The following is a 27,825-nucleotide window of genomic DNA, read 5'->3' as shown; positions in this document are numbered from 1 at the left end:
CGGCTAAGCGTCTGACTCTTGGTCTTGGCTCAGGCCAGGATCTCAAGATCATGAGATCAAGTCCCCACCTCCTCCTACCCCAGCCCCGGTGGCCCTTGCTGGTCTCCGCACAGAGTCTGCTTGAGTCTGTCCCTCCCCACGCTGGTGCGTGCTCTCTCTATAAATAAGAAAATAATGGGGCGCCTGGGTGGCTCATTGGATTAAGCTGCTGCCTTCGGCTCAGGTCATGATCTCAGGGTCCTGGGATCGAGCCCCGCATCGGGCTCTCTGCTCCGCAGGGAGCCTGCTTCCCTTCCTCTCTCTCTGCCTGCCTCTCTGCCTACTTGTGATCTCTCTGTCAAATAAATAAATAAATTCTTAAAAAAAAATAAATAAATAAATAAAAATAAATAAATAAATAAGAAAATAAAATCTTAAAAAAAAAAAAGATTTTTTTTCTTTTAGCCCCAAATCTCCTTTTATATTTGTATAATTAAATAATATTTTTAAAACACGAAAGACAAGAACAGGGACATCATGCATCATGTTTGCTTAGGAGACCAGAGCACGCACTGAATTGCTGCTACGGCACCAGCTGCTCCTGACCCCCTGGGACAACACGTTTTCAGGGTAGCTTTCCTTCCAGGAAGCTGGACAACTGGAGACGTGGAGAGAGTGGTCAGGCTACCCTGCCACCTGTGGATACCACAGGGAGCTGGACAGAGTCCGCAGGCTGAACTGGACCCCAAGGGGTTGACAGGCACTGACTCCAAGCATGGCCGCCAATGCTGACCAAAGAAGCATGCCACGGACCCCTGCTGTGGAAAGAGCACTTCCTGGCTCAGCCACACAGAGAGGTTAAGCACCTCATCATCCCTACAGTTCCACACCATGGACGACACAGCTCAAGAAATGAACCTGCCTGGCTGGCACTGAGAGCAATAGGAGAGTTTCAGCACCACAGGGTCAACAGGAACCATCCAGATAAAATGGCTTTGCCCAAGCTCATGAAAAGAGGGCCTCTGGACAGCTGAGGGTGGCACACAGGGCAAGGCTGAGGAACCAGCTCTTCCAGAGCCACGGTTGTGGGGGGCCCAATAGGAAAATATTTGCCCCTCTGGCCCCAGTGTGAGGTCCTCCCGAGAACCTGGGAATTGTCCCTCCTGCACCCACAGTTCCTCCAGCACCTTCCCCCCTCACGCAGTCATGAGCTGTGTAGGGGGCTGGCATGAGCCAACTGGGAAAGAGCTGTCACTCTGCAGGGGCAATTCATGAAGATGAGGTCATGCTGAAGTCAAGTGAGCCCTCAATCCAATATTGTCCGAGTTCTCGTAGTGGGAAAGACACACACACAGGGCAAAGCCTGTGTGAAAACACAGACTGAATGATGCATCTGGAGGCTAAGGAATGCCAAGAGGTGCCAGCTATCACTGAAGCTAGGGAGAGGCGTGGGGCAGATCGCTCCTCACAGCCCTCACAAGAAATCCACACTGCCCACACTTTCATCTCATGCTTCTGGCCTCCAGAACTGTGAGTGGAGACATTTTCTTTTAAGCCACCTACTTTCTGGTACTTTGTAACAGTAACTCTAGAATACAGGGGCTAAGGCAATTTTAGGAATTTAAAATTTTCTCCAAAAATCACTATTTACTTTATTTTTAAAATTTTTTATTTAAATTCAATTTAATTATCATATGGTATATAATTAGTTTAGGGCTAGAATTTAGGGATTCATCAGTCGCATATAACACCCAGTGCTCGTTACTTCAAGTGACCCCCTTAATATTCATCACCCAGTTACCTCATCACCCACTCACCCCCCCCACTATTTACGTTAATAAATCTTTTATATTAGGAGTGGGCATTAAATTAATAAAAAGTTTTGCCATTTCAACATATCAAGGAAAGAATCTGCAGTGAGTGGGATACAGAGCTTGTTAAAACCATTTACAGGGGCGCCTGGGTGGCTCAGTGGGTTAAGCCTCTGCCTTCAGCTTGGGTCATGATCTCAGGGTCCTGGGATCGAGCCCCGCATCGGGCTCTCTGCTCAGCAGGGAGTCTGCTTCCCTCTCTCTCTCTCTGCCTGCCTCTCTGCCTACTTGTGATCTCTCCCTGTCAAATAAACAAATAAAATCTTGAAGGAAAAAAAAAAACCATTTACAGAGTATAGCTCCAGGCTGGTGCAGAAAATTCTTCTGTTTTGATTGTTTGTTTGTTTTGTTTTTTATTTGTTTTTTACAGTCATTAGAAAAACAGGTCCAGCCAGGGCTTCACTCCCACATTGTCCTCACAATCTACCCAGTACTCTGCTCCTAAGCCCTACCTCATGGGCTGCTCTATCTTTTAAGCCTCCACCCTGCAGGAAACCTGTCTCAGTGGGAGGCAAGAAATCCACCTGGGTGCAAAATTTAAGATGAGAGTCCCTTGGAGAAACACTTGCAGGACCTGAGAGCGAGCATCTCCTCAACGGTGTGTCCTATGTGCCTCTTTTGTTGTGCCTGAGTCCCAGCCCTGGCTACCACATTTGAGAGTGGTCATGGCTCATGGCTGGCCATGATAATTCAAATGAATTTTTACCTCTAGATAATTCAAATGAATTTTTACCCAAGGTCACTGTCATAAAGGACATTTCTTTTTTTTTTAAGATTTTATTTATTTATTTGACATAAAGGAAGAGAGCATGAGTAGGGCAAGGGGCAGAGGGACAAGCAGACTCCCCACTGAGTGGGGAGTCCAATATGGGACACAATCCCAGGACCCTGGGATCATGACCTGAGCCAAAGTCACATGCTTAACTGAGCCCCCCAGGTGTCCCAAGGACATTTCCCTTGTGAGTGAGAGCCACAGTTACAGATGGAGGAAAATTTAGATCCCAAAGAAATACACGTATAGAAAGGGGCAATGGGTGAAGTTGGCCATCATTCTATGGACTTGTAATTCACCCAGAAGATCCAAAAGAAATGTAAGGAGCTGTACCTCTGCCCTTGTAGGTCTGCAGTCTCTGAGTTGGCACCATATCCATGAAGAGGTCATTTACCCCAAAGCCATACAAAATTCAAGAGCAAGAACTAACTTCTGTCAGGGGTCCACATAGTACTGTTTTACCTGCTTTGCCTCATTTAATTCTCATGACACCATATGGGGGGAAAAAAAGAGAAAGAAAACTGTCTCAATCTAAATACCGTGACTTATACAACAATTAACTGAAAATGGATCATAAAACTAAATAAACTTGGGAAACTTTGAGAAAATCTTCATGATCTGGAGGTAAGCAAAAAATTCTTAGACATGACACCAAAAGCACAATCCATAAAAGAATATCAATGTCTTTTTGACTCATCAAAATGTAAAAACCTTTGCACTACAGAAGATATCTATCTGTTAAGGGAATGAAAGGACAAGCTACAGACTAAAAGAAAATATTTGGAAATCACAAGCCTGAAAAATGATTTGTATCCAGAATGTATAAAGTACTGACAAAACTCACCAGGAGGAAAACAAGAACCCAGTTAAAGTATAGGCAAAAGGCATGAGCACACTTCACCCAAAAGGATTTATGGGTGGAATGTGAACACATGAAAATATTCACTTTTATTAGCCATTAGAAAAATGCGAATTAAAAACACAATGAAACATTACCACACACCTATTAGAATGGCTAAAATTAAAAATACTGGGTGGAGAGGAGCAAGATGGTGGAAGAATGGAGACCTAAATATCCTCAGTCCCAGGAGTTCAGCTAGATAGTTATTAAACCATTCTGAACAGCTACAAACTCAACAGGAGACAAACGAGAAGAAGAGCAGCAATTCTAGGAACAGAAAATTGACCACTTTCTGGAAGATAGGATGTGCAGAGGAGAGAATCCAGAGAGACATTCAGGAATATAGACCACGAGGAGAGGGGCCGGGCCTGGCAAGTGAGAGAGCAGCAGAGCACAAAATCAGAACTTTTAGAAGTCTGCTCCACTGAGGGACGTTGCTCCAGAGGTTAAGCAGGGGGTGGAGACCTTGCAGGGACAGTGTGGTCTCAGGACCCTCGGGGTCACAGAAAACCAGAGGTGTCTGAGGGTGGCAGAGCTGCCAGGTATCAGAGTGAGGAAGCCAGCTACAGAGACAGAGCCGAGCAGTAGGCTCTCAGCTCGAGATGAACTTAAACTGTTATCTGTGGCACAATCAGGCCACTACTCTTGGATCAAGGACCCCACAAGTGGCAGACCAGGGAGAATCACCTTCCTCCTCTGGGAGGAGCATATTGGGAGCACGGGGCAGGAATCTGCTGGGTTTGGGAGACCCCAAACAGGGCCGTGTGCCAGAAATAGAAACGCTCAGTCACAGTCTAGGTGAGCTCAGAGCACCTCCGGAAACCAGGGAGGTTGGAGGGATTGAGGGCTTTTCTCTGAGGGCACACTGAGGAGCAGGGCCAGAGCTCTCAGCTCCTATGGGGCTGGAGATTGGGAGGCCACCATTTTCATTCCTGTCCTCCAGAGCTCTATGGAAAGCATTCAGGGAACAAAAGCTCCCGAGACCAAAACCGCACAGATTACTTAGCCTGGCCCCTGGCAAGGGCGGTGCAATTCCGCCTTGGGCAAAGACATTTGATAGTCACCACAACAGGCCCCTCCCCCAGGAGATCTGCAAGAACATCCAGCCAAGACCAAGTTCACTGATCAATGAGAAAGGCAGAACTCCATAGCTAGGCAAAACCAACACATAGAATTCATGGCTTTTTTTCTATAATCCTTTCATCTTTCAAAGTTAAATTTTCTTAATTTTATTTTTATTCTATTTTTTTAAATTTCTCTCTTTCCTATTTTAATTTTTTTTGCAATTTTATCTTATTAAAACTTTTTAAATTTTTTTTAAGTTTTCATTGTTATAGTCATATTCTATTCCTTCATTGTATTTAACATTATTTTTTGTATACTTGTAGGTTTTTTTTTTTTCTTTAAAATTCTGGGATATGATTTCTACTAACAGATCAGAATATACCCTAAATCTACCTCATGGCTTGTTCTAGTCTCCAGCCTGATCACATTTTTCCTTTTTTTTTTTTTTTCTTTTTTTCAACCCACTGCTTATCAATTCCTTCTTTGGAATCTTTTTATTTTTTTTTTATTTTAAAAAATCTATGGAGTTTATTCAGATTTTCAGTTTTTTTTTTTCTTTTCAATATTCCAGAATTAATTATTTATGAACCACATCCAGTGCTCCATGCAATATGTGCCCTCCATAATACCCAACACCAGACAATTTTCATCCTTACACTCATATTGCATCCTTTCATCGTGTTTACCCTTATCTTTGTATATATATTAGTTTTTCCTTTTTTAAAACTTTGGAGGTAGTTTCTTCTAACAGACCAAAATACACCCAAAATCAAGTTTGTGGCTCTGTTCTATTCACCAGTCTAATATTTTTTTTCCTCCTTTCTTCTCCCCCTGGTTTTGGGTCTCCTCTGATTTGGCTAGGGTGCATTTTTCTGGGATCATTGCTACCCTTTAGTATTTGTTCTCTCATTCATCTATTCTTATCTGGATAAAATGACAAGACAGAGAAACTCGCCCCCCAAAAAAGAACAAAGGCAGTACCAATGGCTAGGGACTTAATCAATATAGACATTAGTAATATGACAGAACTAGAGTTCAGAATGATGATTATCAAGGTGCTAGCTGGGCTTGAAAAAAGCATGGAAGATACTAAAAAATCCCTTTCTGGAGAAATAAAAGAACTAAAATCTAATCAAGTTGAAAATTTTAAAAAGCTATTAATGAGGTGCAATAAAAAATGGAGGCTCTTACTGCTAGGATAAATGAGGCAGAAGAGAGAATCAGTGATATAGAAGACCAAATGGTGGAGAATAAAGCTGCACAAAAGAGAAACAAACAACTATTGGACCAAAGGGGAGAATCTGAGAGATAAGTGATACCATAAGATGAAACAATGTTAGAATACTAGAAGAAGAAGAGCTAGAGAGAGAGAGAGAGAGAGAGAGAGAGGTAGAAGGTATATTGGAGCAAATTTCCCTAATTTGCCAAAGGAAATAAGCATCAAAATCCAAGAGGCACAGAGAACCCCTTAAAAATCAATAAAAATATGTCCACACCCTGTCATCTAATAGTAAAACATACACATCTCAGTGACAAAGAGAAAATCCTGAAAGCAGCTCAGGACAAGTGGTCTTGTAACATACAATGGTAGAAATATTAGACTGGCAGAAGACATATCCACAGAGACCTGGCAGGCCAGAAAGGACTGGCATGATACATTAAGAGCACTAAACAAGAAAAATATGCAGCCAAGAATACTATATCCAAATACACTGTTATTGAAAATAGAAGAAGAGTTAAAAGCTGCCAAGACAAACAAAAAGTAAAAGAATTTGCAAACACTTAACCAGCCCTACAGGAAATATTGAAAGGGATCCTTTAAGCAATGAGAGAGCCTGAAAGGAACAGACCAGAAAGGAACAGAGACAATATACAGTAACCGGTACCTTACAGGCAATACAATGGCACTAAATTCATATCTCTCAATAGTTACCCTGAATGTAATGGGCTAAATCCCCAATCAAAAGACACAGGGTATCTGAATGGATAACAAAACTAAGACCCACCAATATGCTTTCTACAAGAAACACATTTCAGACCCAAAGACACCTCCAGTTTTAAAGTGAGGGGATGAAAAACAATTTACCATGCTAATGGACATCAAAAGGAAGCTGGGGTAGCAATCATTATATCAGATAGATTAGATTTTAAGCCAAAGGCCATAATAAGAGATGATGAAGGACACCATATCAGACTTAAAAGATCTGTCCAACAAGAATATCTAACAGATTTAAATATCTAAATATACCCCTAACATGGGAGCAGCCAATTGTATAGACCAATTAATAACAAAATCAAAGAAACACATCAAAAATAATACAATAATAGTAGAGGACTATAACACCCCACTCACTGAAATGGACAGATCATCTAAACAAACTATCAACAAGTAAATAAAAGCTTTAAATGACACGCTGGACCAGATGGACATCCACAGATATATTTAGAATATTCCATCCCAAAGCAATAGAATACATATTCTTCTCTAGTGCACATGGAACATTCTCCAGAAGAGATCACATCCTGGGTCACAAATCAGATCTCAACCAGTACCAAAAGACTGGGATCATTCCCTGCATATTTGCACACCATGATGCTTTGAAACTAGAACTCAACCATAAGAGGAAAGTTGGAAAGAACACAAATACATGGAGGCTAAAGAGCATCCTACTAAAGAATGAATGGGTCAACTGGGAAATTAAAGATGAATTTTAAAAACTCATGGAAACAAATGAAAATGAAAACATAACTCTTCAAAATCTCTGGGACACAGCAAATGTGGTCCCGAGAAGAAAGTATATAGCGATACAAGCCTTTCTCAAGAAACAAGAAAGGTCTCAAGCACACAACCTAACCCTACACCTAAAGGAGCTGGAGAAAGAACAGCAAAGAAAGCCTAAACCCACCAGAGAAGAAACATAATAAGATCAGAGCAGAAGTCAGTGAAATAGAAACCAAAAGAACAGTAAAACAAATCAATGAAACTGGGAGCTGGTTCATTGAAAGAATTAATAAGATTGATAAACTCCTGGCCAGACTTATCCAGAAGAAAAGAGAAAGGACCCAAATAAAATCATGCATGAAAGAGGAGAGATCACAACCATCACCAAAGAAATAGAAACAATTATAAGAACATATTATGAGCAACTATACACCAGCAAATTTGACAATCTGGAAGAAATGGATGCATTCCTAGAGACATATAAACTACCACAACTGAACCAGGAAGAAATAGAAAACCTGAACAGACCCAGTAAGGAGATTGAAGCAGTCATCAAAAATCTCCCAACGGGGGTGCCTGGGTGCCTCAGTGAGTTAAAGCCTCTGCCTTCAGCTCAGGTCATGATCTCAGGGTCCTGGAATGGAGCCCCGCATTGGGCTCTCTGCTCAGCAGGGAGCCTGCTTCTCTCTCTCTCTCTCTCTTTCTCTCTCTCTCTCCCTCTGCCTGCCTCTCTGCCTGCTTGTGATCTCTGTCAAATAAATAAATAAGATCTTTTTTAAAAAAATCTCCCAACAAACAAGAGCCCAGGGCTAGACAGCTTCCCAGGGGAGTTCTACCAAACATTTAAAGAAGAATTAATACCAAGTCTCCTGAAACTGTTCTAAAAAATAGAAATGGGAGGAAAACTTCCAAACTCATTTTGTGAGGCCAGCATTACCTGGATCCCAAAACCAGACAAAGACTCCATCAAAAAGGAGAATTACAGACCAATGTCCTTGGTGAACACAAATGCAAAAATTCTCACCAAAACACTAGTCAATAGGATCCAACAGTACATTAAAAGGATTATTCACCATGACCAAGCATGATTTATTCCAGGGCTGCAACGTTGGTTCAACATCTGCAAATCAAAAAAAAAAAAAAAAAAATCTGCAAATCAATCAATGTGATACAATACATTAATAAAAGAACAAGAACCATATGAAACTCTCAATAGATGCTGAAAAGAATTTGACAAAGTACAGCATCCTTTCTTGATCAAAACTCTTCAATATTGATATTGATATAGAGGGTACATACCTCAATATCATCAAAGCCATCAGTGAAAAACCCACAGCGAATATCATTCTCAAAGGGGAAAAACTGAGAGCTTTTCCTCTAAGGTCAGGAACATGGCAGGGCTGTCCACTATCACCACTGCTATTCAACACAGTACTAGAAGTCCTAGCCTCAGCAATCAGACATCAAGCTATATGTAGAAGAATGAAACTCGGCCATTCTCTTACACTGTACACAAAGATAAACTCGAAATGGATAAAAGACCTCAACGTGAGACAGGAATCCATCAGAATCCTAGAGGAGAGCATAGTCAGTAACCTCTTCAATATCAGCCACAGCAACTTCTTTCAAGATATGTCTCCAAAGGCCAAGGAAACAAAAGCAAAAATGAACTTTTGGGACTTCATCAAGATCAAAAGCTTCTGCACAGCAAAGGAAACAGTCAACAAAACAAAAAGGCAACCCACGAAATGGGAGAAGATATTTGCAAATGACAGTACAGACTAAAGGTTGATATCCAGGATCTATAAAGAACTCCTCAAACTTAACACACACAAAACAGATAATCATATCAAAAAATGGGCAGAAGATATAAACAGACACTTCTCCAACGAAGACATACAAATGGCTATCAGACACATGAAAATGTTCATCATCACTAGCCATCAGGGAGATTTAAATTAAAACTACATTGAGATACCACCTGACACCAGTTAGAATGGCCAAAATTAGCAAGACAGGAAACAACGTGTGTTGGAGAGGATGTGGAGAAAGGGGAACCCTCTTACACTGTTGGTGGGAATGCAAGTTAGTGCAGCTACTTTGGAGAACAGTGTGGAGATTCCTCAAGAAATTAAGAATAGAGCTTCCCTATGACCCTGCAATTGCACGGCTGGGTATTTACCCCAAGGATACAGATGTAGTGAAAAGAAGAGCCATCTGTACTCCAATGTTTATTGCAGCAATGGCCACGGTCGCCAAACTGTGGAAAGAACCAAGATGCCCTTCAACGGATGAATGGATAAGGAAGATGTGGTCCATATACACAATGGAGTATTATGCCTCCATCAGAAAGGATGAATACCCAACTTTTGTAGCAACATGGACGGGACTGGAAGAGATTATAACTGAGCAAAATAAGTCAAGCAGAGAGAGTCAAGTATCATATGGTCTCACTTATTTGTGGAGCATAACAAAGAACACAGAGGACATGGGGATATGGAGAGGAGAGGGAGTTGAGGGAAACTGGAAGGGGAGATGAACCATGAGAGACTATGGACTCTGAAAAACAACCAGAGGGTTTTGAAGGGGTGGGGGGGTGGGAGGTTGAGGAACCAGGTCGTGGGTAATAGGGAGGGCATGTACTGCATGGAGCACTGGGTGTGGTGCAAAAACAATGAACACTGTTACACTGAAAATAAACAAATAAAAAATAAATTTAAAAAAATGAAAAAAAAATTGAGGAAGACACAAACAAATGGAAAAACGTCCCATGCTCATGGATTAGAAGAACAAATACTGTGAAAATGTCTACACTACCTAAAGCAATCTACACATTTAATGCAATCCCTATCAAAATACCTCAATTTTTTCAAAGAAATGAAACAAATAATCCTAAAATTTATATGGAACAAGAAAAGACCCCAAATAGCCGGAGGAATGTTGAAAAAGAAAAACAAAGTTGGCAGCATCACATTTCCAGACTTCAAGCTCTATTACAAAGCTATAATCATCAAGACAGTATAGTACTGGCACAAAAACAGACACATATATCAATGGAAGAGAATAGAGAGCCCAGAAATGGACCCTCAGCTCTATGGTCAACTAATCTTTGACAAAGCAGGAAAGACTGTCCAATGGAAAAAAAAAAGACAGTCTCTTCAACAAACAGTGTTGGGAAAATTGGACAGCCACATGCAGAAGAATGAAACTGGACCATTATTTACACCACACACAAAGCAGACTCAAAATGGATGAAAGACTTCAATGTGAGGCAGGAATCCATCAAAATCCTTGAGGAAACACAGGCAGCAACCTCTTTGACCTCTGCTGCAACAACTTCTTCCTAGAAACATTGCCAAAGACAAGGAAAGCAAGAGCAAAAATGAACTATTGGGACTTCATCAAGATCAACAACTTTTGCACAGCAAAGGAAAGAGTCAACAAAACCAAAAGACAACTGACAGAATGGGAGAAGATATTTGGAAATGACATATCATATAAAGGGCTAGTATCAAAAATCTATAAAGAGCTTAGCAAACTCAACACCCGAAGAACAAATAATCCAATCAAGAAATGGGGAGAAGACATGAACAGATATTTCTGCAAGGAAGACATCCAAATGGCCAACAGACACATAAAAAAGTGCTCCATATCACTTGGCATCAGGGAAATACAAATCAAAACCACAATGAGATACCACCTCACACCAGTCAGAATGGCTAAAATTAACAAGTCAGGAAACGACACATGTTGGTGAGGATGTGGAGAAAGGAGAACCCTCCTGCACTGTTGGTGGGAACGCAAGCTGGTGCAGGCACTCTGGAAAATGGTATGGAGGTTCCTCAAAAAGCTGAAAATAGAGGTACCCTATGACCCAGCAATTGCACTACTGGGTAGTTACCCTAAAGATACAAATGTAGTGATCAGAAGGGGCACGTGCACCCCAATGTTTATAGCAGCAATGTCCACAATAGCCAAACTATGGAAAGAACCTAGATGTCCATCAACAGATGAATGGATAAAGAAGATAAGGCATATATATACAATGGAACACTATGCAGCCATCAAAAAATGACATCTTGCCATTTGCAATGATGTGGGTGTAACTAGAAGGTATCATGCTAAGTGAAATAACTCAATCAGAGAAAGACAATTATCATATGATCTCTCTGATATGAGGAATTTGGGAAGCAGGGTGAGGGTCATGGTGGGTAAGGAGGGAAAAAAGTGAAACAAGATGGGATCAGGAGGGAGACAAACCATAAGAGACTCAATCTCATGAAACAAACTGAGGGTTGTTGGGAGTGGGGAGGTGGGGGATAAGGTGGCTGCATTATGGACAATGGGAAGGGTATGTGCTATGGTGAGTGCTGTGAAATGTGTAAGCCTGATGATTCAGAGACCTGTACCCCTGGGGATAATACATTATATATTAATATACCAAAAAAAAAAAATAGATCATAGTAAAAAAAATAATAATACTGAAGGATGCCCGGGTGGCTCAGTTGGTTAAGTGTTTGCCTTCAGTCTGGTTATGAGCCTGGGACCCTGGGATAGAGCCCCCCCACCTACTCCCCATTCCCCTATCCTCCCACTCTCTCTCCCGCACCCCCACCACCACCCTTCACAGGTTCCTTGCTCAGCAAGGAGTCTGCTTCTCCCTCTCCCATGACCTGCCCCCACCCCCTGCTCCTGCTCCCTCTCTCTCTCTAATCAATCAATCAATAATATTTTTTGAAAATACTGGGGTCCCTGGGTGGCTCAGTCATTTGGCATCTGCCTTGGGCTCAGGTCTTGGTCCCGGAGCCTGGGCTCCTCCTCAGCAGGAATGCTGCTTCTCCCTCTCCCACTCCCCCTGCAGTGTTCTCTCTCTCGCTGTGTCTCTCTCTGTCAAGTGAATAAATAAAATCTTGAAAGTATTGGGTCCATGGCCAAAGGAGCGAGACTGATACAAAGCGAAGGTCAAGCAAAACTTTATTTTGCGCCAAGCATCGAGAATCGAACTGATCAGCCAGGGCCATCTCTTGCAAAGAGGCGACCCCTTCCAGTCTCACAGACTAACCTTTATAGAGTAAAGGTCATGTGGTTGAGCCTAGCCACACACAGGTGGCCAAATGAATTACAATTCACCCTATAGTAGCTATTTGAACTAGCCTATCACTCTGGTCAGAATTGGCACCCAAAAGGCGCCCAAAAGGCAGGGCCCACATTCTTGGGTGGTTAGGGAGGTGCTTTCCTGATTGGATGTCTCCACCTGGTTTGACTCATCCTTGTATTTTGGGCTCTGTTACCTCCCCCTGACCTGACATGTCCTGGTATATTGGCTCTGTTATCAGGGGCTAGTCAGTCATATTTTACTGGTTTCCCAGACTTGTTTCTAAGTAAGTTCCTCTGGGGGGTGGGGGAGCAGGGTCAATCTAAGTTTACAGCATAAACAACAAAATGGCTCACTCTGACTAAGTAGGCCCTTACATTCCCCCCTTTTCTTTGGAGATTAGTCAAATTCTTGACTTTTCAGCCAGTTCTATGTTCTTCTGTTGTAAGGGGTTATACTGAGCATGTACAACTAACATTTTTATCGTTCTAATTTTTTTTTTTTTAACAAATGACATTAGGGCGTTTATAATGCAGGGGCCAAAATGTAACATTAGTGCACAGTTGGCTGATGAGTTAGCCATTCACTGTTTTGTATAACCTTTTGTATAACCTTTTCACTTCTCCTAAGTCCGTTCACGTAATTTCTCACCTATACTCACCTATACGTTTCTGTCTTATGAGGTGACTTAGAAGCTTCTACATAACAGGTAACAATAGGAGCGACAATGAACTCATAGTCTTTTGAGTCTTAGCTTTAGTCCATGGTCAGTGGGGTCCATCGGCAGCAGCTTTCATCTCTTGGGGGGGGGGGGGCGTCCTCATCCTTGGCTCATTTGATGTGACCCACGTGAATCCAGACCCTGGTGTCTTCCACTTTTACTGCTGTGGGGGTGGTCAGGATGACAGTAAAGGTCCCTTCCAGTGAGGCTCCAAGTTTTCCACTTGGCGGCGGCACATCCAAACCAAGTCCCCGGGTTGGTAAGGATGTGGTTCCTCCATTTCCGTCTCAGTGTGGGCAGTTCAGATCCCTGCATGGGCTCTTTTTAAGATAGACTGTAATGCCTGCAGTGACTGGAGTACAGACTGATCAGTCATTTCTGCTAGGGCAACCTCTTATAGCCGAGGGCAAAGTGGGTGGGGGTGTTTCCCGAACATTATTTCAAATGGGGTCACCTTGTTTAAGTAGGGTGTACATCATGCCCTGAGGAGAGCAAAAGGAAAGAGATCCACCTATCCACCGCCAGTCTCCAGAATTATCTTTGTCAAGGTCTCTTTAAGAGTCCAGTTCATTCTCTCTACTTGCCCGGAACTCTGGGGCTGGTAGGCACAATGTAGTTTTCAATTAGTGCCCATGGCCTTGGCCAACGCCTGTGAGACTGAACTCACAAATGCAGAGCCATTGTCTGACCCGATTGCGAGAGGTAACCCAAACCTCTAGTAGCTTTTTGGCTACCACTCCTGCCATCTCATGTTTGGCAGAAAAAGCCTCTACCCAGCCTGAAAAGGTATCCACAAAAACTAACATACACTTGTGTCCATATTTTCCCAGTTTCATCTCTGAAAAATCTGTTTCCCAGTAAATTCCTGGCTCCTTACCTCTTTTTCTCTTCCCTCTTCCCATTCTAGTTTTTCCCACATTTACCGCCTGACATTGAGCATCTATCAGCCACATCCTGAGCCATACACCCTAATTTAGAAACCTGGATCTGCTTGCCCATAAGCTCCTTAAGCTTGTGTGTCTCCAAATCAGTGCCCTGATATATTTGACTTACTAATTTTCTTCCTAGTCTTTGAGGAAGAATTAACTTTTCTCATCTTAACCCAGTTCCCTTCATAGTACAGTTTAACCCATTTTTGTAAATATTTTAAATCTTCCTCTGAAGTTTACCTCAAGTTGTCTAGCTTAGGTAAACAAACATTTAAAGACAACCAAATCTAGAATTTAATATCCATAAAGGAGTGTTATTAAAACATCATTTTTCTCTTTAAAATAACCCTCATTTCCAGAAATAGCCAAATCAGGACTAATTTGTTTGAAAAACAAGTCCAGTTTTAACAAAATTGGCCTAATTATATAAGTCCAGCAGGAACAGTGAGTGTGATCATATAGATCTTTTAGAATCTGCTCTGCTGGAACTTCTTATAAGGAATCTCTAGGTTGAACTTTCAGTAGCCTCTCCAGGCCAGAAGCCAAGCCACATAATTGCCATCAGACATGTCTGCAATACCGTCAATTTGGGTGAATTCCTCTTCCTGAGTTTCCCAATGTATCCTGCCAGGAAGTGACATTCTTTACTCACCGGGTGAGGCTGCTGGGAACTCTGTAAGCAAGGTATCAGGCCAACAGTTCCAAAGGACTTTACCGCTCCGGGTTTTATAAAGTCAACCTTAGTTCCTTTAAGATGTCTGGTCATATCTGAGTCTTTTCAAATATGACATTCTAGTCAAAGCCTTGGTAAAATAATCAGTGTTTCCAATGGTGTCCTGTTACAAGGAGAACAGATTCTTATTGAACTTATGCAAATGACTGATTGCCACGGAAGAAAGAATACTTACTGAGATCTTTTGATTTTTCAGAGGGTTCAGATAGAAAAGTTGAATGCTTTGATTTGTTTGCAAATGAGTACTTTTACATCTCTGTAAGTTACAGGTAACTTAAGAAAAAATTTCCCTAGTCTGGAAAAGTAAACATTACAGAACCAGTAATTTTTAAACATTACTGGTTCTGTAATGTTTAAAATAAGGCAAAACATTAAGAGACACAACATTACAATCTTTCAGTTTATCTAGTCCCATGTTACTAATTCTGGTTTAGTCCGAACGCAGTTTCTACTTCTGGAAATTTTTACCCATTTCAGTTCCAGGATTTCAACATATCAAAGACCTGTATTTGTCCTGAAAGTTTCCCATATGAATTTTCTTTAAGGCAGAATTCATTTTACAAGAGAATTAAAATAATTACAAATGACAAGAACTCAGAATAGATACGGTTAAATTACCAGATGATGACCCTATCAAAACATTAAAACTTTAGGAAATGTATAGAACCCTCAGAGTAGTTATAGCACTTACCCAAATGTAACCCAAGGATTATTATTGGTTTAGCAGTACTTACTGAGTAACTTAGTATACCAAGGAAAAGCCTTATGAGTCAAAGAGATCTCATTTACAATTTAAATCTTGTCAACAATTGCTAAAACCTTAGAAAGTTTTAAAACACATGCCTAAATATAATTAGGGATGTTAAACACCTGATAAAACAAAACATAGAAACTGGGTTTTCTGGCAAGGCAAAGAGAAAACCACAACAGATCAATTAACCTAAGAAAACTTTGCCCTTTTAAACAGAGAGAAAACCAGCTTTTCTATACCAGTGTCTTTCCTTTTTTTTTTTTTTTTTTTATTCTTAAGCATGCAGTCTTAAGATAGTGAGTTTACTGGGTTTCCCTCCCATCGTGAATGATGTCTCAGACAAAGGGAGGGGGATCTTTCAGATGCTGTCCTGCTCATGTCCCTCGAGGGAACTTAGGAGTGTCTTAGCTAAGGTCTGTCCGTATAAGCCCCAGACCAGGCTACTCTGTGGAGTAGGTGACCGTTATGCCATATGACGCCCTGCGAGACTCAGGGTGCAGCCCACTCAGACTCTATAGCCGAAGCGGTGGAGCCACACAGACAGATTCACAGTCAGGCACTCTTCAGTTTTAAATAGGTCGGACACCCCCACTCTGGGTATCCCTGGCTAATGGGAAGTGATCAGATCCCCCTGACCTGACACGTCCTGGTATATGGGCTCTGTTATCAGGGGCTGGTCAGTCATATTTTACTGGTGTCCCAGACTTGTTTCTAAGTGAGTTCCTGGGTGGAGGGGCAGGGTCAATCTAAGTTTACTGCATTAACAACAAAATGGCTCGCTCTGGCTAAGTAGGCCCTTACAGAAGAAAGAGAGAGAGAGAGAGAAAGAAAGAATATAAAATAAAATACTGAAATACCCAGGGCTTGCACAGATGTGGACCAACATCTCATCCATTGCTCTCATCCATTGCTGGGGGAGTGCAAAATGGTATGGCCACCTTAGAAAATGCTTTGGTAGTTTCTTAGAAAATTAAATATATACTTATTATATGACCTAGAATCCTATTCCTGGCTGTGTACCTTACAGAAAGAAAACTGAAGTTCACACAAAAACCTGTCCACCAATGTTTATAGAAACTATTCACAATTACAAAAACCTGGACACAACGCCAACGTCCCTCAGCAGAAGCAGGAGTGAAAGCTCTGGGGGCACCTGGAGGGCTGGCATGCCCCGCGCTGCCGCTACTGTACACCAGGTGTCTCTGACATCTCGTGTAACTTCCCCTCACACCTACCCAACAGCCTCACCAGCCTTGGCCTGTAACTAGGCAGCATTTGCCACTCAAGGAACAAAAGGAATCTCCTTGCAACCAAGAGCACAGGACATGGGGCGGGGGGTGGGGGGGGGAGACAAATGAGACATCCTCAACAAAGAATGGTGATCCCAGTGGAAAGTAGAAAGAGGACAGCGGGCCACTCTAGGACTATCAGAAGACATGTCACTCTGAATCCGGGAACACACCCTGACAGCATGGCCCACGGAAACCAGCATGGAGACTGAGGAGCAGGGCTGAGCCTCCAGGCGCTGACTCTCCCATGGGCAACATCCACCGATTAAATGAGCAACCCTTGAATGGAAATATCAATTGTTGCCTCTCCTCTCTCTCCCGGACCCCACCCAGAAAAGATAAGGCCACCAGGGCCACAATGTTAATTCCCAAATGCCGAGGACATTGGCCTGCCTGACTACTGTTGAGAGCGAAGGAGGTGTGGTAGCATCCCAGGGGCCAGAGGAGAAACAGCCAGGCAAAAGAGCTTGCCCAAACTCAGGAGAAGGGGCTTGCTAAGACTTTCCCTCCTCAAACACACTAGCCTGTCTCAGGAAAGTAGAGGTCAGGGTATAGCTGAAGGTAAGCTAGTAGCAGTTAAATTTAAGAAAATGAAGGTTGGGGCACCTGGGTGGCTCAGTGGGTTAAAGCCTCTGCCTTCTGCTCAGGTCATGATCTCAGGGTCCTGGGATCGAGCCCCACATCAGGCTCTCTGCTCAGCGGGGAGCCTGCTTCCCCCTCTCTCTCTGCCTGTCTCTCTGCCTACTTGTGATCTCTCTGTCAAATAAATAAAATCTTTTTTTTTTTTAAAAAAAGAAAAGAAAACCAAGGTTGAGGAGGTAGTGAGGGCATGGGGTACCTGGGTGACCGGCATTAGGGAGGGCACGTGATATGATAAGCACTGGGTGTTATATGCAACTGATGAATTATTGAACTCTACCTCTGAAACTAATGGTGTACTATATGTTGGCTAAGAGGCTTTAATTTTTTTTTAATTTTTAACTTTAAAAGAAAGAAAACTAGAGTGCCTGGATGGCTCAGTCATTAAGCAACTGCTTTCGGCTCAGGTCATGATCTCAGGGCCCTGGGATCGAGTCCCTCATCCTGCTTCTCCCTCTCCCACTCCCCCTGCTTGTGTTCCCTCTCTTGGTGTGTCTCTCTCTGCCAAATAAATAAAATCCTTTTTAAAAATTAAAAAAAAGAAGAAAGAAAACTTGGTTATTCGAGAACATCACCTACAGGAGGAGGCAAGCCCAGCGAGCTCCAGTTTGCTTCAGGAAAATACAGCCCATGCCGCAAAGGATGTACCATGTTCCTGCTCCATGGCACTGCTGTGTCAGTCGGATGCAAGATGGCACAAGCCCAGACCATCAGCTGTCCCTCTCCACAGGAGTTCTCACAACAGACATCAACAGGTGTGGAAGTTTACAGCCGTCATAAAACCTACAGGGCAACTGAAGGGTTAAAAACCACTCTCCGTCACGTGCTCAGTCAAGAAACCCACAGCTATCACTCGGAGAAGGTTGTTAAGAAACAGCCATGCAGCTCAAAGTTCAAAGAATAAAACAAGACTGTACAAAGCAGAACATGACTGGAGTCTGGTACATCTGCTTCCTCTATAACAGGTTTAGGGGGATTTAGAGGAAAAGATAAGTAGCCTCCATGAGGACCTGGTCACCACTTAACCCATCTAATGGTTACATGGCGCACAAGAGATAACACAAAGGGACAAAATCAGTATTTCTTAAGGACCGAGCCTGTGGTATTTTTCATCTCACACCATATTTAATTCTCCAAAAGCCCTGTTTCACCTCATTCGTCATATTTTACGGAAGTCGTAAGTAAGGCTGAGAACTTAAGGGACTTTCCGAAGGTCAGACAGCTCATTAAGTGGCAGAAGCAGGATTCAAGCCCCCCCATCGAACTGGATAGCCAGCTGTATGCCTTGAACATCAAAGTAAACAATGGCACAGATCATAAATGTTTCAGGAACACGGAGAAGGGATGATCCCTTGGCCTTACCATAGCTAAGGAACAACGCCATCATCAAATGCCAGTGCTTATATCAGGCGCAACCTTTTCTACCTGCTAACTGTGAATCTTAAAGACTGTCCAACCTCTGCTTTATCATCTTCAGCAATAGGGAAATCACTTAACTCCCCTCCCCACACATTCATGTCGTAACAACAGATTAGTAGTAAAATCTTCCTTATATAGGTTCAGTATCTTCTTCAGACATGTAGAATCAGATATGGAGGCCATGTAGCCAGAAACAATGGCTAACTACACCGCAGGATTGTTCAACAAAGGCCTCAAAGCCCATGGGCTTGGCCCAGACCCTGTGGGCAGCACCAGACATCTGAACCATAACTAATTTTTCCCCAAAACCAGACCCTCAGCCACTCACCCTCACTAGAAAAAGTAATTCCACATGGTGCCTGCTCCCTTGGGTAACACCTTTCTAAATCAAACTTTATACCTACCAATCTGATTGGCAGAGTCTCAGTGACAAGACTGGAGCCTAGATGCAAGAGAATCTGAGAAAGGAAGTTTTACGGATTCCACCTTAGGAAAGCAAGAATCTGGGTTGGGAATTTCCCTAATATAGGACATTACCCTATGTCCACTATAGTCCATCACTCCACTGCCCAATGTGAACACACACTCCTTCTCCACAGGTAACTTTCCTAAAACAAATGTGCCCTCATTGAAAGTAATCTTCACGATCTCTTGTACAAAGGAAAATGAGGTTCTACTGTCCCCAGAACTGAAATAAGCCCGTCTCCACGCTTACTGCTTTCAGCACCAAGTAGAGGATCTCCAGGTGATACCCATTCCAGCTCTAATTTACTCAGACCTCCAAACTGTGGATTCAGCCGAAGGTTGACCACCAACAGCATCCTATATATAAAATAACAGAAGGAAGGCATAAAGCAGGGGAAACGGAAATCGGTTCAAATATGCAAATACACACATGACAGAGCAAGGAGGAAAATATGGACAGAGTACCCTCTTTCGTTCTGAAATTGGCCCCTGACTGGAGCAGTACCTATTTCATTCTCTTGCCCTCCACCAGTACAGGTGAAACAAAATTGAATGTTGGTGAACCTGAGCCTTAATGATGCTGTGGGATGATCCCACTAGCCCTGGACTACCTACCTCTCAACTTCTCATTACATGAGTGAAAACTAGAATTCTTCATTTGTTTACTTCTCTGATCTGGGGTGCAACGGGGGCAAGCCCACAGGACAGGACTTCTCCGGGTCCAGATTCTCCTCTGCTCTGCTGATGGTAGAAGGCTCAGAGGAAGGTTGCCATTTTTAGCAAATAAAATATAGGACTCCCAGATAAATTTGAGTTTCAGATAGGCAATTTATTTCACTATGTCTCATTTAACACTGAAGCATACTTATACTAAAAAAAAATGATTTGTTGTTCATCTGAAATACAAATTTAACTGGGCATTCTGTATTTTTTTTAATATTTTTTTATTTATCCTAGAGAATGAGCTCGTGAGCAGGGGGAGTGGCAGGGAGAGAGGGAGAATCCTCAAGCAGACTCCCCACTGAGCACAGAGCCTGATTCAAGGCTCAATCCCAGGTCCCCAAAAGCATGACTCGAGCCAAAAACAAGACTCCACCCCTCAACCGACTGAGCCACCCAGACACCCCTGGGCATTCCACATTTTATCTGTCAGACAAAGAAAAATTAGCACAGGGACTCATCAGACATTACAAATATGTGTAAATATAATTATTCCAGAAAGGGTGAGAGTTTAGGACAACTGAGGACCTAACAACACTAAGGAACAGATCACTCCAGTCACAAGCCCAAGCTGAGACCAAGGGTATGGTAGAATGATTTGGGGAAGGTGTTTTTTTCCCTGTGCTTCCCTATCTCTGAATTAAATGGCTTCTAAATCTCCAAGAGAGGTGTATTGGGTGGCTCAGTTGATTAAGCATCTGCCTTTGGCTCAAGTCATGATCCCAGCATTCTTGGATCAAGTCCCACGTCAGTCTTCCTTAGCTCAGCAGGGAGTCTGCTTCTCCTTCTTCATCTGTGGCTCTCCCTGATTGTGCGCTTGCTCTCTCTCTCTCTCTCTCTCTCCCTCTCTGTCAAATAAATAAATAAAATCTTCAAATGAATAAATAAACCTCCAAGAGAAATGACACTCTACCTGTTACCAATCTCTTCCCTGGACCCTCTGCTCCTCCTCCAAGTCTGGGGAAAACAACAGATATGAAGCTTGAAACCCAGTCATAATAGTTATGAGTTCTATGATCTTATTCATGTTCATGTGTCTGAGCCTCAATCCTCCATTCGTAAAGTGACAGTAATGGTACTTTCTGAGTTTGTTGTGGAGTAAAACCTCTGGTACCGACATCTGGGTACATTCTATTTCAGCAAAATAAGTTTGAATGTGAGAGTAGGAACACCAGGCTCCCAGAACAAACCGCTCTTCTCCATCTACATCCCCATTAGTGGGGCTCTATTTCTCTGTTTTTCTGTGCTGGTAGAGCAGAGAAGGCCCTTGATTTGGAATCAGGAAAATCTATTTCTGAACCATAAGCCTCAACAGCCAATCCATAAAACTGAGCTAAGAATACCTATTTCACAGGGTCATTATACAAATGTACCTAAGAGCTGGGACACTAAATGATCCATAGGCTCTCAAAAAATGCAAATTCCGGGCACCTGGGTGGCTCAGTGGGTTAAAGCCTCTGCCTTCGGCTCAGGTCATGATCTCGGGGTCCTGGGATCAAGTCCCGCATTGGGATCTCTGCTCCCTGGAGAGCCTGCTTCCCCCTCTCTCTCTGCCTGCCTCTCTGCCTACTTGTGATCTCTGTCAAAGAAATAAATAAAATCTTTTTTAAAAAATCTGAATTCCGATCCTATTTGCTACGGTAGGGTCTGTTCCCTTCCCACATCTACTCTCCATGGATCTTCTGCCAATGAACATTTGGTTCAAAGGAAGTGAGAGATCCAGATCAATGGTTTTCAAATTGCAGGTAATCATCCATTAAGTGGGGTGCTGTTCATATTTTAATACGGAGTGGAGCAGGGTGGAATGGGAAATGAAAGCACTGCACATGACAAGGATAACTATTGTTTCCCCGAAATTTCTAATTTGTATGTGTATATCTGCGCTCATGTACTCACGCACATGTATATGTGCATTGGGTCCTTCTCCAAAATGCATTTCCTACTATGGGCCATAAAAGTGCATATGTTTCTGGATGCTCCACATAAGGACTCTCCCCACCCATGTTTCTGAAGACCCTTTAACTGCCCTACCTGGGAAAGACATGATCCCTCCAGGCTGCTGCACAGATAAGGCACCGTGGTTGAAAGCTCATCCTGGAAACCAGAACGTGGGGGTCAGGCCTCCGCTTCACCTCCAGCAAAACAGAGGGTAACTTGGAGGGAACTTCTGATCTTAGGATGGGAGAAGAAACCATCACGCCGCAGTTCCTGTGGTTACCAGCCCAGCCCTTCTCTCACTGCTGGAGTTATAAAACCCAAGACCAGAAAACAGAAGCAGCATCTGCGTGGGGCACCCTCTCTGAAAAGATGCATTTTCTTCCCCTCCCCCTGCTGCTCCTTCTATGCTGCAGAGCTGAAGCTGGTGAGTCCTGGGGTTCTTCCCTCTGGAAGCGGCAGGATCAGCCCCCAAAACGAAGTTTAGTCTGAAGATAGCTGACTCTTAAACAAGGTTGCAGGATCTCGCAGCAGGAGTCTGGTCCGAAGTTCCACTTGGGGTATGCCCACCCAAACTCTGTGGATACCCAGCCTGGGGTAGTTCCCAGGGACAAGGAACCCCATTGACCAGGAAAAGCCTGCAACGGGTGGGAGGAAGAGGGGCATCTCCTCATGCTATAATGTGAGATACTGTGCAGAAGGTCCTATGTTCTCTTCATCCTCTGACTACATTTTACCTTGTAATGTGGCCATTCTGTGATGCTGCTCACGACTTACAGAGAGAAGGTCAAGGAACCTGGAGAGCTGTCCTGCACAGGGACAGAGGAGCATTAAGGCACAGGCAGTGTGGGAGCGGGGAAAATCTGAGGTGAAAAATGCCTGAATGGCATCTGCGGCCAGATTGGCTGTTATACCTGCAAGAAGGAATGAGAATTTATATGGGAGGCTGTGGATGGGGAGACCAGATACCAGCGGGGTTCCTGAGGGGGACGGCGGGCAGAGTACAGGGTGAGGATGAGATTCAAGAGAAGCCTTTCCCAACTTCAACCCAACCTGTGCATTCTCTGTGTTCAGGCCCTGGGGGCTCTCTGTTCCAGGGGAGATCATCGGGGGCACAGAGTGCAAGCCACACTCCCGCCCTTACATGGCCCTCCTGAAAATCACCACTCCCCAGAATCGCCAGATGTCCTGTGGCGGTTTCCTGATAAGACGGAACTTCGTGCTGACAGCCGCTCACTGTGCAGGAAGGTGACACAATAGGGTTCTGTTTATCTCCAGAGGGAGATAAACAGCCAGGGTAACAGCCAGGGATGCACATTGGGCAGCCTGAGGAGGGGTCCCTGGACTGGGAGAGGCAAGACTCCAATTTAAGGAAACTGTTCCCATGACTGATGGATGCCCTGATCTTTGATCACTGTGAGCTTAGCAACCCTACAAAGGAAAAAGGAGGCTCTAGTCAAGTGTCCTTCCACTAAAAGTAGTTCCCATCTCCCCGACCCCAACAAATGAGATATGTGACCTTCGGGGGCCCACCCAGTTTTCCAGGCCACTTTCTCCCTCCCCTTTCCAAGAACATTGGCCTTTAGTTGTCAGGGACTTGACCCATCTTTTCCAAGGGAGGCCGAGAACAAGGCCTACCAGGGACTCCACACCTCCCTCTTTCCTCCGGCATCTCTTGCTGGCCTATGAGAGGGCTGGCTCTCATAAAGGGCTCCCTGAACTAACAAGTGCTAACCGTGTCCCTTGGATCCTCCATAGCCAGCTCAGTCCCCAGCAATTCCCAAAGGTTCTGGAAATTGTCCCTGCTCCCTGAGTGAAACCTGAGCCCCCCAAATGCCACAAGTGGCCCAGGAAAAGGGGGGGTGGGTAGAGTCCAATAACTGTGATAGACTCCAATTCCCTTTCCTCAGAGTGGGCACATCCCAGGAGAAACTGGAGAACATCACTGTCTCTCCTTGTCCTTTCTTCTCCCTCACCACAGTTCCATAACGGTCATCCTCGGAGCCCATAACATACGAAAGAAAGAAGACACATGGCAGAAGCTTAAGGTCATAAAACAATTCCCTCACCCAAAATACGATGACCTTACTATTCGCCATGACATCATGCTACTGAAGGTGATAATTTCTTTCTCCCTTGTCTCCACTTCCTATTCCCTCACCCAAAATACGATGACCTTACTATTCGCCATGACATCATGCTACTGAAGGTGATAATTTCTTTCTCCCTTGTCTCCACTTCCTATTCTCTTAGTTTTCTCCTTCAGGTCCCCATTGCCCTGAAATATCCCCAGCCTGCCTCTGGCTCCAACCCCACCAAGTCACCCCCACTGGGTGTAATTCTAATGGAAAATAAATTGGCCTGTCCTCCTCTGATTTCCTCCAACTACTCCGTCACCTCTTTCTAGCACTGACAACCCCTCGTGCCCTTCACAGTTGAAGGAGAAAGCCAACCTGACCCTGGCCGTGGGGACACTCCCCCTTCCGCCCCACTTCAACTCCATCCCACCCGGGAGAATGTGCCGGGTGGCTGGCTGGGGCAGAAGACAAGTGAACGGAAGAGGCTCCGACACTCTGCAGGAGGTAAAGCAGAGGCTCATGGATCCGCAGGCCTGCAGACAGTACAGAGATTTTGACCACAACCTCCAGCTGTGTGTTGGCAATCCCAGGAAGACAAAAACTGCATTTGAGGTGACCATCCGACATGGGTTCTTTCCCACAGATCACCGTTTGGGGTCCAGATCGTCTCCTGGAAGGAAACGGGGTGGGAAGACTGATAGCCAGTGACAGGGTCTCAGATCATATAGGCCTAAGGAACCGGAATTGCCCCTCTGTGATCTACCCCCCACCCCGCCATGCAGGCTCTGACCATCCCTCCCAGGCTGCTGCACAGCACACATGGGGTGGCAAGAAGGAAAGGGAAAAGGACCATCATACCGAGATGTATAACCCCATGAGAAGCCAGGGTTGCCGGGTCTGACCCGAGGTCTCACTGTGACTCAGGACTGGGACCCACAGGCAGGAATGGATGAATTCCCTGCTCACCTTCTGTGTGCTCTCTCTCCCCCACCCCTCTGTCCCACAGGGAGATTCAGGGGGCCCTCTTCTCTGTGCTGGGGTGGCCCAGGGCATTGTCTCCTATGGACGGTTGAATGCAAAGCCCCCTGCTGTCTTCACCCGAATCTCCTACTACCGGCCCTGGATCAATGAGGTCCTGAAGCAGAATTAAGCCTGGAGGGAGCCTGAGCCAGCCCGAGGGGATATCTGGAACCAGACCTGAGCAGGCTCTCTGTACCACTTACTCCAGAGCTGCCTCTGGTCTCTGCTGAGACCCCACCACATCCCTCAGACCCAAGAGGGCTCCTCCAGGTCACAGAGTCCTCAGTAAACCTCAATAAAGACCCAGTTTCATGACGTGAGCATGTGTCCTCTCTCTGGCGCTCCTTCTCCCGACACAGAGCAACCAGCCCCCAGCATGGGCAGCCTACAAGCTTTGGAAGGAATGGGTGTGTGGGAGGGGGGCATAAGGGTGAGAGAGACAGGGAAGAAATAATGAAGAAAAATTCGGGAAAGAAAGAAGAGAGAGAGAATCCCCGGAGAGGCAGGATGGGTATTTCCAACTTAAACAAGATGTTGCACGAGATCCTCACGGTAATCATCAACTCTACACCAATTTGGATTTACCTCTAGGTATTCAGAATCACTAAGAACAGTGTGAATCACAGGCAAAAAATGTCAGATGTTTAGAGCATCCCTGACCTCTCCCCACTAGTTACCAAGAGTAGTATCCCTCCCCACTAAGTTAGCCAACCAGAAGTTTCTCAGGGCATTGCTAAGTGGTCCCCAAGGGGGCAGGGGAGTGGGAATCATCTTCAGTGAGAACCACTGGCTTAAATATGTGATCTAGGGAAGGCAGTTGGTGCCACATAAGGCTCTCCTTACAGTCCACCTCGATAAGATCTACCATCTGTGGAGCTTCAATGTGAGATGCAAAGAAGATTGTCTCTCACTCCGTGCTGCAAAACAGAGAGCTAGAACAGATAAGAAGAGGGATAGCTTCTCAAGTTCTGCGTGGGCAACACCCAGCCACAAGGGCTGCACCCAAACCCGTAGGAAGTCAAAAGCCTAGCATCTACCCAACACAAGGTCTTGCCCGTTGAGGGGCTGGCTGGGGGACAGAAGCCAGGGCAGGAGGATGGGGAAGGGTACAAGCAGAGCCTGAGGCTGATAGCTCTCCTGGCTTCTGAGGGTATAGCGAGTCCCTGCAACTCTTTCTAGCAATTGTCTTTAGGACATTATCAGAGATAATGTCTTACACAAAGATTCATGAATAAAGATTTTAATCCCCACATCGTTAATAATTGAAAAATTGTAGGGGCACCTGGGTGGCTCAGTGGGTTAAGCCTCTGTCTTCGGCTCAGGTCATGATCCCAGTGTCCTAGGATTGAGCCCTGAATCTGGCTCTCTGCTCAGTGGGGAGCCTGCTTCCCCCTCTCTCTCTGCCTGCCTCTCTGCCTACTTGTGATCTCTGTCAAATAAATAAACAAAATCTTTTTTTAAAAATTGAAAAATTGGAATCCCGGCCATGGAACAAAGTTTAGGTGGTAAATTCCTACAAATGAATATTTCAAATTCATTAAAAATTTGCTTTCAAAAACATTCAATCATGTGGGGAAATTCGAAATGTCAGTGTAATACAGGATTGTTGTTCCTGGGAAGACCTGGGACTTCTCCTCTCACTGTCAGCTATCCCTTGACTGACCATCCCTCCACCAGGCCATGAGAGATTTAGAAGCTAACAGATCTCTGCCCACATTATGCAATTTGTGACTGGGGCCATTATTTATTGAGTCTGTGTTTTGTTTGTTTGTCTGTTTGTTTAAGATTTATTTATTAGAGAGAGAAAGAGAATGAACAGGGGAGAGGGAGAGAGAGAACCTCAAGCAGACTCTCTGCTGAGTGTGGACCCAATGTAGGACTCGATCTCAGGTCCCTGTTATCATGACCTGAGCCCAGACCAAGAGTCACATGTTTAACTGGCTGAACCACCCAGGGGTGGCTCAGAAACTACTGAGTCTATGTTTTTGATTAAATGATGAAAGGCTTCTGTCCTTACTCAACCTTAAGGGTACTTTCAACTTACCTGGATATTTTAAGCATTTGAAATTTTGTTTTTGTTTCTGTCACTTGGCTTTAGGGCTATGAAACACCATGGCTCCTCAGAAGAGGAGTTGGGTGCACTACTTCAAGTTCATGTCCTCATCAATTAGGAAAAGATCGCATTATTGGGTGGGGGTAGCCAGGAAACTGAGATCTTTGCTAATTTTCGTGATGGTTTTCCTGATGACAATCTTCTCTGATTTTCATCTCACACATGACCTTATCTGCATTGGGCTTGCAGGCTCTGAAAAGGCAGCATGACCAACTACAAGTTTTCCATCGTCAGCCCCACCTCTGGGCAGTGAAATAGTCACATCAGTGTGTTCTTTGGGCCTTTATCTCAAAGGGTCTGTCTGTCAGGTCCCAACAGGGACAGATGGCATAATTTAGAAAAAGTCCAATGGAAGATCTATGTGCAAAGGAAACAGGAAACCAATAGATGGTGGTCATGTACCCGGAAATGGCAACAGTATGAAGCCACCACTGTCCCTTTGGCATGAAGAGGGCTGGGTAAGGAGTGGTTACAGAAACACAGAAGGAGGGCTGAAGCTCTGCCTCCACTAGCTTGAGCTGTAGCAGTAGGACAGGAGCTGTGGGACCATGGGTGGCAGCTTGTCCTAGGGCCACCATGAGTAGTTGTCTCTTTCCTCTGGTATCTAT

At 44.2% G+C, this 27,825-nt stretch overlaps 1 protein-coding gene and 1 long non-coding RNA gene across 4 annotated transcripts; one reads left to right on the top strand and one right to left on the bottom strand.

The window, feature by feature from the left end:
* Nucleotides 1-14,850: 14,850 nt before the first annotated feature.
* On the bottom strand, nt 14,851-22,301 carry LOC123944129. Its single transcript, XR_006818742.1, has 4 exons — nt 22,103-22,301; nt 19,602-19,708; nt 18,047-18,261; nt 14,851-14,891 (listed from the first exon to the last, which is right to left on the bottom strand). It is a non-coding gene; the product is annotated as an uncharacterized LOC123944129 (long non-coding RNA).
* A 15-nt stretch (nt 22,302-22,316) lies between these two features.
* On the top strand, nt 22,317-25,424 carry LOC123944127 (chymase-like). Of its 3 annotated transcripts, none has more exons than XM_046008945.1 (5): nt 22,317-22,433; nt 23,104-23,254; nt 23,988-24,123; nt 24,442-24,696; nt 25,091-25,424. In XM_046008945.1, the coding sequence occupies exons 1-5, from the start codon at nt 22,379-22,381 to the stop codon at nt 25,232-25,234; spliced, it is 741 nt and encodes a 246-aa protein (XP_045864901.1). In that variant the 5' UTR covers nt 22,317-22,378; the 3' UTR covers nt 25,235-25,424. The 3 variants fall into 3 exon arrangements, with proteins under 3 accessions (XP_045864901.1, XP_045864902.1, XP_045864903.1); XM_046008946.1 differs by having other exon boundaries at nt 22,346-22,433; nt 23,081-23,254; XM_046008947.1 differs by lacking the exons at nt 22,317-22,433; nt 23,104-23,254; nt 23,988-24,123 and adding an exon at nt 24,167-24,215.
* Nucleotides 25,425-27,825: the final 2,401 nt, after the last annotated feature.

This window comes from Meles meles, chromosome 6 (assembly GCF_922984935.1).
Source record: "Meles meles chromosome 6, mMelMel3.1 paternal haplotype, whole genome shotgun sequence".
In the NCBI taxonomy this organism is placed as follows: Eukaryota; Metazoa; Chordata; class Mammalia; order Carnivora; family Mustelidae; genus Meles; species Meles meles.
The sequence above is the reverse complement of the archived record's forward strand: the minus strand, read 5'-3'. Positions and strand labels throughout refer to the sequence as shown.